Source organism: Ooceraea biroi, chromosome 3, assembly GCF_003672135.1.
Source record: "Ooceraea biroi isolate clonal line C1 chromosome 3, Obir_v5.4, whole genome shotgun sequence".
NCBI lineage: Eukaryota > Metazoa > Arthropoda > Insecta > Hymenoptera > Formicidae > Ooceraea > Ooceraea biroi.
In genome coordinates this window covers 10,866,576-10,882,063 of record NC_039508.1, presented here as the reverse complement: position 1 = coordinate 10,882,063, position 15,488 = coordinate 10,866,576, and the positions used below count along the sequence as shown (strand labels likewise).

At 42.0% G+C, this 15,488-nt stretch overlaps 3 protein-coding genes across 10 annotated transcripts in view; 2 read left to right on the top strand and 1 right to left on the bottom strand.

Annotated features, from left to right (window-relative positions):
* Positions 1-15,488, bottom strand: part of LOC105276963 (calcitonin gene-related peptide type 1 receptor) — a 69,153-nt gene that overhangs the window by 22,731 nt on the left and 30,934 nt on the right. The gene's annotated exons all lie outside the window — the stretch shown is intronic.
* On the top strand, positions 5,360-8,821 carry LOC105276960 (esterase FE4). The gene is made up of 9 exons (XM_011335030.1): positions 5,360-5,391; positions 5,874-6,075; positions 6,326-6,614; positions 6,885-7,070; positions 7,177-7,382; positions 7,517-7,691; positions 7,943-8,248; positions 8,344-8,488; positions 8,580-8,821. Exons 1-9 carry the CDS (start codon positions 5,375-5,377, stop codon positions 8,740-8,742), a joined length of 1,689 nt encoding a protein of 562 aa, XP_011333332.1. The 5' UTR covers positions 5,360-5,374; the 3' UTR covers positions 8,743-8,821.
* On the top strand, positions 9,588-14,252 carry LOC113561669. The gene has a single exon (XM_026968408.1). The coding sequence runs from the start codon at positions 10,191-10,193 to the stop codon at positions 13,917-13,919; it is 3,729 nt and encodes a 1,242-aa protein (XP_026824209.1). The 5' UTR covers positions 9,588-10,190; the 3' UTR covers positions 13,920-14,252.

Sequence of the window (15,488 nt, the reverse complement as noted above, 5' to 3'; positions counted from 1 at the left end):
GCATCCGGGGCCGACGCAATCAGACGACCGTTTGTGCATAGTCGAAAAGAATGATTGTGCATATTGTGCCGGAATAATTGCCGGGCCAGGTGGGGGAAGAATAAAAAAAGGAAAAGAGGAGCGTGCGTCGAGAGGCAGTCAGTTCATCCATCCATCCTCACTCTCGTGCCCCTCGTGCTTTAATTTTATGTTCGATGCACCGCCGCGCCCGATGACCCGAGGAGTCGCGCGACGTCGACGCGGATCGACGTCGTATCTTGGATATCTTGGATATGGAGCGCGTCGAGGAGCTACGCGAAACTTTGTTAATACCGGCATATAGTGCTCGCGAAAGTTTCGGGTGGCTTGTTTCACCGATACTGCTGGTGCATCGCGTGACGCCGACGGCGACACGCGCTGCTGCTGCTGCCTACTGCTCTTGCTGCTGCCTATGCAGGATCGATAGCGCTTCCGGTTTCTCGAGCGATCTCGCGCGCGAGCGTGTCAATTCGCGCAGCGGCCGTTCGGGAGCGGCGAGTGTTTAGCTTCGACAAGGATTCGACGATAATGGACCGTGTGTGTGCCGAGAGATAGATGTATCAGTATTAGGTTGAATGGCAAGTCCATGCTGACCTCCTTGGCAAGATTCAAACGCGAAACTTTGTTAAGAATTTAAGATTTAATGTCACAAAGCTTTGCATCTGAATTTTGCAAAAAAAAACAAATCTTAACGCGAAATTTTGTATTCATTCTTCGTGCAGTTTCGCGTTTGAAGTTTGCTAAGAGGGTTGGCACGGACTTTCTATTCACCCCTAATATTTGCGGCGGCTCCTGATATTATGCCGGAAGTAAGGCACAATGTATGCGCCGAATATTATGCGCGTGAAAAATTGAACTTTTAAACTCAAGGGTAGACGAATACTCATTCCCCTTTTGTCGCTTGAAAGTTTAAGCGTTGATATTGTTGATACATAAGCGAAATTAGACTCTTTCCGAAACACCGGATCGCCGTGTTCTTCATGGCGTACTTGCTTCATTTTTCATGCATCTCACGTGATTCACGTGTTATTTACGCGAGATGAGACAATGTTACGATACAGCTTTCGCGAGGAGATTTTCTGGATTGCTGCGACAAGATTTTCGTCGGAATTTCTAGATCGGTTGCATATTTTCGCAAGGAAATCGCGCAGCATCAGCGCGCATGAGCGGGTATAAGAATTTATTCTTCTAGCCACTTGAATGCACCTTATTCCGCATAGGACCTAAATTCGCGCTCGCTCTCGGACGTTTAATTGGATTTCAGCAAGTGTCGCTTTTTACTGACAATCTGATTGGATTTGGAGCGCGACTGTTTCAGCGAACAGCGATGAGAATACGTTTTGGCGCACAGCTAATCGATATTCGCATCGTTGCTCCTGGATTTTCGCGGCGTTTACCTATCCGTAGAAACCGTTACGATTTGTGCGATCCTACTCGACATCATCCGTCGCAAAAAATCAAATAAAAAGAAGACAGGCCCGTGCTCGATGCCGCGTCGCATATCAATTAAGCTTCAACGTTTCGCTTGATATTTCGAATACGAAAGCGAAATGGAGCAATGCATTCCCGCCCCTGCTTCCGCGCGCGAGCATCGCTCGCAAAATATTAAATAAATAAATAGCAACGACACGTTACAATACCGCGAGGGAGTGGCTTCTTTTTTATCGTGTAATGCTTATCAAACACATTAGTGTACGCAAATATGCGCTTCCCGACGATCACGTTGCACGTCGCCAGTTCTGGCCTTTGCCTCGCGATAACCGGCGATTCCAGCGACGAGGTATTTTATTTATTTAGATATCGGCTGGGATTTAACATTTGTTTGTGAAGATAAAGACCTTGCAAACATCTTAAGTCACATACGTGGTGATCCGCCAATAATATTAGCTTCTGCATAATGTTAGTAATTGCAGTCCACTGACGTTACGTGCGGTGAATTTTGCAGTGATGGTCATCAATATTGACTTCCATAACAATAATTTATTAATCAAACGTCACCTCGTAAACACGTGGAATCGTAAAGTACGCTGGAAGAGCTGCTCCGCATTTGTTTTTCGTCCTCATTTTCTGAAACCGAAGACGAAGACGCCGGGCGTGGAAAAACATTTTTCACATCTTGACCCTGGCGGAGGAATTATGTGGCACGATCGCGGATCGAATATGATTTATAGACTTGATCTTTTCACGCACCGCACATTCGGGGGGCCCTGTATTAACGAACTGCGAGAGCGTTTTTGTTATCCATCAAAATGCCCCGTCAACGTGCGCGCTCGTCGATGATCGATAAATCTGAAAGAGAATTCCCCAAAGAAAGAAGGGCTTTGTTTACGTTAAATTTAAAGTACGGCGGAATGCGCGAATTATGTCAGACGCCAATCGCGAGAGCATTGATTACACTTGGATGATCGATATCTGACGCGTGATCGATATCTGTAAATAGAAATTAAGATCCGAATTCTTTATTTGTATTCGAGCTATGTTGTACACTCGTAATGTCGTTTTGCTCAATGTTCTTATCTTTTATTTGAAAGTCTTGCACGTAAATTTTATATGATTCGTACGAAAATACAGCAATTCGTAATTTTCCATTCTGTCTCTTTCTTCTGTCTGCGTGCTGAAATGGAAGAAATGGCGCGGTAAAGTAGAACGTCTTAGATACATCCCATTTTTACTGCGGTACGCTTAATGGATCGCGTTCGATAAGGTTGACCCAAAAAGTTCCTAAGCCATCGGGAACCCGTTTGCATGAAACGTATTCGTTTCTTTGCGCGAACGCCGTCTTTTTATTTAGGTATTACGCGTATATTTCTCTCTCACATGATTCGTACAAACACGTGAGCTTACGTCACGTGAGAGAGTTTTGCATTTCATTTCTGTACTTAGAAAAAAGACACATGCATTTTCACATGAGCGTTTAACATTGTAGATAAAGAACTCAGTTCGTTTCCTTATTGGATGTAATTAACAGCGAAATCGCACTCATAAATCATCATTTAGTTATACAAAGTAAATGTTTTACAAAACTCCGTATCATGGATACACATTTGAATGAGTCTCTAGCTATGTCTTGTTACACGTGAGATAAGAACTTTGTTGTTAATACGTATGTATTTATCTAAGTATTTATAATGCTAGGTAAATGTATATTAGATTGTTGCATAAATTATTATTAATTTGCGCTGCTACGTTGGTTGCATACTATCTTTGCATGTTACCTAGCAATACAGTTAAAAAACAAATTTAATTTATTGCATGTTGAAGATGAGTGTCGCACGAAAGAAATCATTCAATAACCTAATATAAATTAAATTAAATTAAATCTAATAAGTCTAAATTATTTTAAATAGTTTTAGGAATTTCTAAGAAACATTTTACGATTATCAATACTGTATTATCTTTGCAATTTATACATATATGTATATATAAAATGAGGTCATGGTTTTAGTGAAGAAAAAGATACATATATTGTTATGTAACTACTAAACCTATATGCCATAAATTGTTTAGAGATACATATGATTTTATTTTATTTATTACAATAATAATGTATCTTTTTTTCATAAAAAATTTGCAATTAAGTGACCTTTAAATATTGCTACAACTTATCTATTGTAGCTAACGATAGATATATTTCAACAAAGTTATGAGAACAAATTCTGCTAACTATGAATAGGAAATAGAATATAAAAACCCATTGAACCGCGAGACACTGAGACTCTGTCTGTGCTGGACGATTCTGTTTGCTGTGTATGATTATAAGTAAGTAATTAACAAGTAGTAATTCTTTATTTAGCACGGGTGATGTACTGAAATTCAATTTTATAACGTATTTAAAATAGTAGAATATAATGTATAAAAATATAAGTAACATAAAAGAGTTAACGATATAGCGGTCGAGCGCGGTCTTTCGAATGTCTTAACTTGGCGGACGTATCTTTCGTAGCTTTTGTCCTGCGTCTTCTCGTTTGTACCGATTTCCGAATTTAACTGATTGTCATCACACGTTAACATATGGTTTACAATTATGTGTAATTAAAAAATAAAAATACACGAACTGCTAGAACACATTCCTCGCGCGAACGACAATAATATGACTTCATTTGCTAGACAAGATTCTAACGTATATTTATAGAAAGTCTTTTTTTATAGAAAGTTTTTGCTTGTACTTGAATTCAACAGATAAACTTCATGTTACCTAAGCATGCAGACAAGATTATCAAGTCGACAAAATGTATTCATCATCGCACGTTGCACAAACTCTTACGAAATAAAATGGTCTTACGAAATAAATTTCGAAGGGAGTAGGAGAAATGACATGCTTAGCAGATCACGTCTTTCGAATGTTACACAAATCGAGGAGGAGGAAAATAATTTTTTTTCATATCACTTTGTAATACATAAAAAGAATCGTAATCTCGAAAGGTTAGCCAGTCTTTTTTCGGCAACGCAGATCAACGTCCAGTCTCCTGCCTCGATCGCGCGCGAACGATCGTTGCGTATTCGTAAGTACATACAACGCTGCAGGCTGTATAAACTGTTCCGCGACGAAGGTGTACGGTTTTTGTTTGCTGTCACAATTCCACGGGTCGATTTGCATTTATAGTGCATGCGGGAGTGCGATATTCCTCGTACCACCTTGGGGACAATAGCAAGATGCACAGCTGGTTTCTCGTATAATGCCGGCGCGCGAAAGCGTCGTGCGCGCGTGCACACGGCTCGCGACAACGAAGCCGATTAATTAATATCGCGACGAATTAACATACGTGCCATGAAAATTGCATCCCCCGTAGCGCCTTAGATGCGGCCGACCGCATTCATCACCGTTTAATTCAGCGAACGCGACCCGATTATCACCGTCTTCGCTGACATCGTCCTCGAAATCACAAGTTTTCAAAGTAGCCGTGCATATAAAAGCGATGAAAAAGTCATAATATATATCATATTATGCGAGATACGTACGTAATACGCTCACAATAATTAATATTTATGAACATTTAAAGAAAAAAGAAAGAAAAATCAGTTCTGGCCGCGATATGAAATTCGATATGAAGTGCGATATGAAGTGCGATAAGGAGACTTGATTCCATGACTTTGCAAATGTCACAAGGCTTAAAATAATCTTGAGTGTCATTCAATCGCGACAGTCATCTGTTTAAACATTTCAATAAAGCATTATCATCGCGTATTACATTATCTTGGATCACGTGGGTGACAATTAAAAAATAATATAAGGGTAGAGATATCGTGCGAATTGTGTTAAACGACCGACAAATTATATCGAAATTCTATCAGAGGAGATTCTATCGATCGATAATCGGGCATTATTACTAATATTCTCGGTATTTTACAACTAAAAATGTTGTCATCGCTCACGTGAGTATACTTGGCAGTTGTCGCGCAATTTTTCAGCAGAAAAGCGCTCATGATTTTCCGGAATCCTCTTAATCGCCAGATCCGCCAAGCGAATCTTGTCTCCCTCGATGTAAAGATTAAAATTGCAGACGGGTCTTTTGATCGCGCGCGTGAGTCATCCAGGAAAATAGTAAACAAAGTGGATGTCCTCGTTGTAAGATCGTAAGATAAAATTATATTTTCGCGATATTATTTTCATTTGAGCAATCCGCGAACTGTGTTATTACGAATTTCCTCATCATTGCGCATAAATAAATATAGCATAGTGAAAAACATACATATACATATGTATACATTTAGATCGGCATAAATTTTAAACTCAACGCGAACATTCTGGAAAAGTCAATCTCAATTTACGCTTACGTAACACTCTACAAAAACATGTTATATAACAGCATACTCCATCCAAGATTATAAATAGCTGTAATCGTTACTCATCACAGCCGTCTCCTGATTCCTTTTGGAGTACTGATCATAGACAAGAACAGAGTGGACGTGTTAGCAATGGACAGTGAACAGCCGAGAGTCCACGTGCAAGAGGGTGGATTAATTGGCGTCATCGACGAAAATGTCTACGGCAAGAAGTACATTGCCTTCCGAGGGATACCGTATGCGCAACCACCGGTTGGCGCACTTAGATTTAAGGTAAATACATGGTGTTTTATTATCCCTGGCGTCACAACTGCCGTCACAACTTTATCAGCTTTAGTCTTGGCTTCATCAACTGTCTCGCTCTCTTCCTCTCGGTTATTTCTGTTATTCATTTATCGCCACTCGCAAATATTTCTCAGCAAATATTTGCGAATCAACATAGCGTAGCGTAAAGCACTGAGTTTGAACGTTTACCAATACGCATTTAACACCGGAAATAATCGAAAGACATTGACATGTCTAGAATCCGGTACCAATGGAACCATGGACCGGCTACAGAGACGCTTCGAAGTACGGGAATATATGCATTCAGCAGGATATGTTTTCATCTGAAATCATCGGCGACGAGGACTGCCTCTTCCTGAACGTCTACACCACAGACATGAAACCTCATAAAAAGCGCAGCGTCATGGTATGGATACATGGTGGCGGCTATGTGGTAGGGATGGGTGATGAGAGTCTCTATGGTCCCGACCACATCGTGCAGAAGGACGTGGTATTGGTTACACTGAACTATAGACTGGGAGCTCTCGGTACGTTGTTCACCGTTTCAATACGCAGTAACTTGTTGCGCGTCACTTGCGATCTGCTTTCTCTAAATGGACACGTTATTTTCTGCTGTTCTCCTCGGGAGCGAAATATATCTCTATAAATATATAAAAGATTTCATCGATATCCTAGCTCGCTCTAGACGTCTAAAGTCATTTTTCATTCTGTTCATTGCGAAAAAGATCGCCTGATTGTGGTATGAACCGATCAACTTGCGAAAGAAGGAGACGCATTAATGTCGCATCTGTTTATAGGTTTTCTCAATCTCGACGACGAAGTCGCAGCAGGTAACCAAGGATTGCAAGATGTGATATTGGCGTTACGATGGGTTCAGAAAAATATCGCCGCGTTCGGCGGCGATCCGAAGGACGTCACCATCTTTGGTGAAAGCGCTGGTGGCGGAATAGTGAGTTTACTCACTCTGTCTCCGCTAGCTGAAGGTACAAATAACAGTTTCATATAAGGAATCGGCATTTGCATATTGTCAAGCTGAAAGGAAGTTCTCGAGTAACGAGAAAGCGAAATGATCGTTACTGCGCGTTTCAGGTCTGTTTCATAAAGCGATAGCGCAAAGCGGTGTGGCGCTGAACCCTTGGGCCTTGTACGAATGGTCCAAGCCAACGGAGAACAACGGATTTCTACTCACTAAGAAGCTCGGAAAGACGACAACAGATCCCAAAGTCGCGTACGAGTTTCTCAAAACGGTCGAGGCGAGAAAATTCGTAGAATATATGAATAGTCTTCCAGAATTGGTGCGTATTTCCGCATTTTATTTACGATTATTCGCGATGCGACGAACACACTAAATTGGATTACACATGCACATCGCCACGCGCACGCGCATGCATAAATAAATTATAAGATAATGCCTTTAAATTTGTTCTAGAATAACCGGCGAGCTGATCTACCGTTTGCGCCTACTGTGGACACCAAATCAGCAAGTCCAGTTTTCCCAGAACATCCACAGATATTGTTGCAACGCAACGGAATTAAAGTGCCCTTCCTTCTTGGTTGTAATGGACGCGAAGGCTCTTTTCTCTTACAAGGCAAATTCTACGGAAGTAAGTACTTTGCCTTTATTAAGTAATGTGTTTAATAATATTTAACACATCACCATTATATTTATTTTTAACGAGCACGAAAAAAAGTTTAATAATAAATATTGAACGAAAAGTTCAATATGATGTATTGATATTTACAATAACATGATTTTTCGAGACAGACTTTTTTTTAGAGATAAAATTATTACTAATAAATTATTTCTTAGTAAAATATGCTAATCTAAAATATAATGCGCTTGAAATTATTTCAGATATAACCAAGAAGTTGTTTGAAGAAGTTAATGCTGATTTCAGCAAAGCCATACCATCCAAATTGTTACCTACTCTACCGGTCACACCGGGAGAATTAAAGGCCTACTACTTCGGCAAAAAGCCAGTATCAGAGGAAACTTTTTCGTCTTACGTTGATTTTGTCGGTGACGCGGTGTTCTATCAGGGAATTACGAAGCTAGCGGATATACAGTCACAGCGAACTGGCAAACCAACATACTTCTATTACTTTACATATGACAATGAAGCAGCTCTCTACAGGAAAATTCTGAATGTTGATATTCCAGGTACTGATGCTGATTGATTCAAGGCAAGAAATAAAGCTCTTTTATTTAAGAAAAGGAGTTAATAAAATTATTTACTATGCAATAACATTTTAAAGGTACCGTCCATACTGCGGAGCTGGGTTACCTATTTCATCCTCACGTGATAAAATATCTTGGCCTGTCGCCAATTGCACCTGGTTCGGAGGATTACAAGATGATAAATCGTTTAGTGCAAATGTGGACGGATTTCGCCAAAACAGGGTATCGCAAATTTCCATTCACATTGTGTTGTTCTCTTGGAATTGCATCCCACTAATTAATTTCCGATATAATAATCCTCAAACTGTTTCAGGGATCCGACGCCTGCTATTACTGAATTGACTCCGGTTAAGTGGACGCCGTTAAAACCCGGAGATGTGTTGGATGTTTTGAATATCGACACGAAACCAGAGATGAAGACATTCCGTAAAGGAAAGGAACGCTGGAACTGGGAGAATATAAAAAACAAGCAATAATATCCAGATTTCGCCATTGTTAAGATTGCTTCTCAGGACATTTCGCAATAAACGATTTATCATTTTGTAATCCTCCGAATCAGGTGCAATTACTTTTTATTTTTAAAAAATAAAAGCAAAAACAACTTTGCTCACGCACTCGGATGCTCCCAAATATCATTTCCATTCTACGATCTCGAGCAACTCGGACGATTGAAAATAGCAACCTCGAATTTCAAAGTGCACGGGTCTTCCGAGTCGTTTGCTAGCTCGAGAATGTATCTGAACAGTTCGATTGAATTTTGGTAAAATAACAAGGCCAGGCGAGGTAATGTATCATGAGATGGTAGCAGGCGAACGAGTTCGCATGTAACTGTAACGCAAAGAAACGTGAAGCGGCAACATTAATGCAGCAAGCGAACCGATCAATCACAGTCGAGTACTCTTTCCAACTTGATCTACAGTTCTCGGGAGTGTTCAATCGTGCACGTGGTTTCCTGGGCTCACCAATACAGGAATATGCCTTCAAAATCAGCCAAATTTAGCGGCGACCTCGATTAATCACTGCGCGAAGAACTCTCCGTTTCGTTGCCTGGCAAAACAACTCCCAGGTCGATGACATGAAACTTAATTAATCGGGCATATTCCCGTACACCTAAGAAAACGAAGAAAGAACGAGAGAAAGGAAGAGAAAAAGTAAGAAACATAAGCTCGCTCAATATTACTCAATATCCAAGTAACGCGATTTTTGTTCCGCGACGACATGATACATCGCTGAGTCAATCGTGATCGAGGATCCCAAGAGCGCATGCGTTGGCCTTCTCGTGCAAGAGAACGCGTCATCGCACAAGCATCAAGTATTCGCTCGTACAGTTGTTCAGTTTCAGTTCAGTTTTGGCGTACTGAAATATCGTTGATCGTGCTGCTCATTATCCGACGAAAAGAAGACATAATCGATCGGTGCGGATCATTGCGAGATCTTGCGTAATCGACCGGCTGGCGCGGCAAAAGTTGCGGTCGTCGAGGAGTCGTAACAATACGGAAGAACTTGGGGAAACGTGCGGGACACTGATAGTACACGCGACAGTGACATTCGCCATTAAACGATATCGGTCGATGGTACCGCGCGCGATCAGGGACGGCGCTATCTTCGCGCGGTTAGCGAACGATCTTCCTTTTTTCCGGGAGGAAACGCGCCTTCTTCAAGGAGCCGTGCATTGCATCGCCGTTCTCAGCCGGTTTCACGAACGGCAAGCAAGTCAAAATTGCCAGTGACCACGTACGCCAAGTTCAAAATCCGCTGCGAGGGCTTCCCGTTGGAAAATAAAAACTTTCGTGCCATTCGCGACTTGACCTGACCTTCGGCCGATCGTGCGATACGTGATAAACAGTGTGACCGAGCCCGAAAGTGACAATTTCGTGAGAATTCCGTGAAGAAGGACAGACCAGGAATTCGCCCTAATTATATCATGGATTATGTATGGAGCATTTTTGGTTTATCCTCTAGTGACATGATGAGTCGCGATGAGATGCGGGAGCGTTTGCAGATGCCTTATCTAAAGGCGCTTCAAGCCTTGCCGGGTAATACCCGCAGCGAGAAGCAGAAGTGGTTGATGAAGCTGGCGAACCGACAACAGGATAGCGGCGATGTCGAACAGCTTCCGGCGGAGCTGCAGCCTTTATTGCAATTGGAGATTGCCATAAAACAGAAGAGGCACGAGGATATTGCGTCGGCTCTAAAGGCGGAAGACATGGTATTAATAAGCAAAGCTTTCAAAGCCACCTGGTTTTTCGACGGCAGTCACAAAGACATCATCAACGTCGCCTACTTCAGCGAGCTCTTCCGGTACGTCTCCATGAACACGAGGGTGAAGATCGTGAAGACGCTGTCTTATCGACTAACTGACAACGACGAGACAAAATTCGCGGTGGAATTGTTCGAGATGATCGAGTCGACTTTCGGCGTTCAACAGGCTTCTCCACTGATCGTAGCTTGCGACAAGGAATTTATATTCTCCACGCTCACGCTCGGTAAGTTCGTGCCGTCCTGTCGGATCATCATGAAGATCTTCAACAAGCATCCGGATGTTATAATACGCCTCCTTAGTAATCAACATTTCAAAACAGACGAATACACAAATAGATGTCGCAACATAATTAACATCAACACGTACAAGCTTTTGCTGCCCAGAATACTGAAACAGCAACCGGCAGTTTTCGCAGAGCTGTATGAGACTCACGATGAGATTAGTCTGAGTTACTTCAGCAATACTTGTATCGATGTTCTTCTGAAGAAATGCAAACAGCAAGTGATAAGAAATCCACTTCGCTATGTGGATCTTATACCTCCCGCGAAGATCAGTAGCGAGTTGATGGAGCGGATAATCCTCGATCTGTTGCCCTCTGACATTGTGATATATAATACACAGAGAATGTTGCATTACATGTCGCATTATCCACAGGAGAAAAAATACGAATTGCTTTCTAAATCGTACAGAAATAAATACGGTATTGATCTTCTTTGTAATAACGCCAACATAACGCCCGACTTAATGACGTTATTACCTGACGTAGAACGGATCAAACAAGCGAGGATACTACTAAGGATATGGCCAGATCATCACTACAAAAATATATACGATTGTGAATATAAATGGTTTTGTTATCTACCTACCGAAGAAACGATACCGAGTCTGAAGAAGAAAATAAGTATGGCTACACAGCAGACAGATCGAATCTGCTACATTCGACAGATGATCTTCAGCTGTAAAGTCAACAAGGATAGCAACGCGTTACTGTCCACTTTAAAGTATTTTTTACAGCGACATAAGAACGAACAGGTGCATGTATTCCAAGCAATAATGAATCTCATTTGTAGTACTTACAAAATAGTGGAGTTAAACGCTGAACATGCGTCGGTTCTGTACGATATTCTTAATACAGTTTACGTGAGACATGGATTCACATCGGAAGCCACGGTCGAAATCTTATTGCACTTCTACCTTGTCCACGATATGATGGACAAAGTCACGAGGCTCATCGATATGCTATTGGACATTAATAATGGAGGATATTCTGCAAAGTTCGATTTACTCAACGAACATCCCCAATACGAGCGAATGTGCCTTGAAGTTTACGTGAAGCAGATGCAAGAGCGGTATCCACCCAGTAGTTGGCAACGGGACGAGGAAGAGGAACCAAGAATGGAAGAGAAAGAGGATGCAAAGAGGAAGGAACAAGTGAGAATGACGCTTTGCCGATTCGTCTTGGCGATGCACGACTCCAATGATCGATGCAAACAATTGATTTTGGAGAAGAAACTGAAGCCCATGATGCTTGACGATTACTCTTGGTTGAAGGATGCTATTTCCACCATACTACGCTACAAAGATGACTTTGGTTATATAACGAGAAACTTGTACGAGAAAGAAAAAGAACTGTACGACTCGATATTCCCGAGAACGAGTAATAAGGCGAATGTAAAAACAAACGCCGTGCTCTCTCTTTTGAAGCGAAATCCGCAAAGTATACTGGATGAATGGGAATACTATTTGACAGAATGTAAGAATAATTGTGAGGACGCGAATGTACATCGCTTCATAAAAAATATACGCTGGTACAAGGATATTCCTATTAAATTCACCGAATCCTGCGTAGATGATCTGCAGAGAAAAAACAAGGATGTAAAGCCTCTCTTAGTTATCCTGGCGTTCCTGTTACACGGCGATCCTCTGATAAAAGTGATAGATCCTTTTGTGCCGACGACAACAACGGTAGATATCAAATACTTGGATGCCAAAGACAATTACAAAGTTGTGAAGAATCTACTCTGGAGCGTGAAATTTTCCAATCCACCGATACCTCTCGACTTCTTATTCAAATTATGCGAAGGAGATTATCTGCAGCTAGCGCTAATGCCGATGATAAACTTAAGCAGACGATCTTCTTTGCCGAAGGTGATGGCTTTCGCGCAGAAGATGGCGGAAATGCGTGTCAGCGTGCGAAAACACGGGATCAGACTGGTGAATATAATAGCTTCCAAGCAGGAACTCAACGAGTTCGTTAAGCGCATGTGGTCGAGCGAGACAAATTGTTCCATACGAGAAGTTTTATTCGACACAATCCGAGATTTCTTCCTCAAGGAACCAAGTGAGACGACCTGGTCTATGTTGTCGACAACCATGTTGACGTTACTTCCCAGCGATGAAGGTATAGTCACGCAAGTAAAACTGTATCCTGATATTCCGGAAAGCTACATGATCAGATATCTTGAAGTATGGTTGAGCATGATTACAACTCTTGAGGAAAAGGAACTGGAGGAACGCACAGTAATCATCACCTGCATGAACAGATATTTGGAATCGCTCAAATTGATACACGACATCGTGCCAGAAAAATTGGCCACGAGAATACTTCAGGAATTTTTATTTAATGAGTATCGCATGAGTATAGGTATCGCAAATGCAGTGAGTGATTTCACGATACAATACCTATTGACCAATGACGTGAACAAGATTGCAAAGTGCATCAAAGTGCTCGGCGATGTTTTCACTGACAGAGTGGCGACAAACTGGAAAGAAACATGGTCTGAAAGACTGTATTTTTATCCGACCGGCAAGATGATGTATTATTTCTTGAAAAACTTTGCTATTGAATATGGCAAGAAGACTTACAGTACTTCGTACAGTTCGCCCATCATTGATCACGTACTGGCAATATACACGTCGACTTTGTCACCTACAACGAACGCAAACGCCTATTTGTTGTTATACTACGCGAAGATGCTGGAGAAGGATCCAAGAAACTTCGGTTTGAAACTCGGTCAGCATGTGCCTGAATTAATTGCCATATTCTCGCCGCAATTTCTTCCTTTCATGGGCACAGTTCTGGTCTTCTTTGTTCGGGAGATATTTTCCGCAAAAAGTAAGAAAAATGATTACGGAAAGAGTTTTTCGAATGAAGATTCATCCGAAGATAAAAAAGTTAATGTTGCGATGGGTCTAATCGAAGCTGATAATATGGATTGCTGGTTCATGGCTGCAATACTGACATCAAGCATTCGTCAAGATTCATGTAAAAATGTATCACAATACTTTACACTCACTGATAAGTTACAACAAGCAGATAATCCTGCTATTACAAGCATTTTGAACGCTCTTCGATGTCAATCAATTCTTTCATCTAATATCTTTTTTTAATAAATAATTGTCTGATTGTGTGAGATTTATATAAACGGATTGCGTCAAGGCAGGTTTAATCGGATTTTTCAATCATATGCGCGTGTTTTGCAATAATAAGTAAATTTTCTTTTTAAGTTAATGATTCAGTCACAAATCCGAATGCGCTTTAGTTATATAACATTGGATTAATTTTCAAGTTTCTTTTCTGAACAAAATAATTATTCATTTCTTTATATGTGTTACTAAACATTAGAAATATTTTCGCGTTAAATTTTTTATGATTTTACATTTAAAGATGTCAACGCAACATACAAGTGATGAAATAAAGATTATTTGAGTAATTTCAATATATATGTGCACAATATTCATTTTTCTTCCTCAATATATTATTTATTATTAATATTAATAAAGAAAGTAAAATAATAAGTAATTGCATAAATAATAATTCTTGCCAATATGATCTTAAATAATTAATCTGCCAGTGCCTTTTCTGAAGAAAATCTTCCAGAAACGCATGATGCGGATCGATATCAAAGTAATAGTAATAAAAGCTTTTCTATGCCTGAATGCATACTCTTGAAACTTGTGACGTGACGTTTCGAGACGTGCGGTAGGACTGGGGAAGCACAAATATTCCGTCGGGATCGTTCCTCTCGCACATTTGAGGGGGAGCGATACTTTACCGAGCGGCGTGTGAGCGCGTAATTAATAGTGTTCAGAATTTCGCAGAGAGTAAGCCAATCCGGAAGAACTGTATCTCACACCTCGAGACAGCAAACAACGGAGCAAGAACCCGGCGGAAGAGAAGACCGAAGGAGGGAAGCCGGAGGGTCGCGGGAGCGTTGGAGGTTCCGAGCCGTGTAAGGAAACGATTCCGCCGACCGCCGAATCAAGATGCCGAGCAGCGAGGAACGGAGCTGCGGACGCGGATCGTCAGCAAGGAATTCCGTGCCGACCCGAGGAAAGGAGCACAGCAAGCTCGACCGCCTGGGAGGGGGTGCGCAACCCCTCGGCGACAACCTCGAGTCCCCTCGTTTGGGCCTGGCCAGCCCGGCAGGAAAAGTGGAGGCCGGGGAAGGTCGGCGCGGCCAGCAACCTAAAACGATCCACGGAAGCGCCTGAGGAACGGCTACCCGCCGTGCGAAAGATAGCGGCGATAGGGGCTGCGGCGGCTCGGCGATAAGTCGGTGGTGGATCGATGCGCGGATCGATGCGCGAACGGTAAAGGACCTCGCGACGCGCCCCGCGACTCGTCACTTGGAGGGTGGCGAAGCTAGAGGAGCGGTCCTGGCGAGGGCCCCGACAACGAGCGAGAGAGCAGCCAGAAACGAGACGAGGAGGACGAGGTTCTATATGTAAGGTTGCACTCTGCGATATCTTGTAATTACCCCGGCTACGACGGCGCCTCGAGCTCAGTCGCGTAAATAATTGTTCCGCCCCGTAAATGAGGGGGCCGGCTATCGTGTAGTGCCGAGGAGAGCGAGAAAAGAAACGAGGCCCGTCCGCCCCGGTGTCGCGTATAAGGGGTAGAACTTCCACCTCGAAAGCCAACTCCAGTCAATTGTCGCGTCATACTGTCGTCTTTGT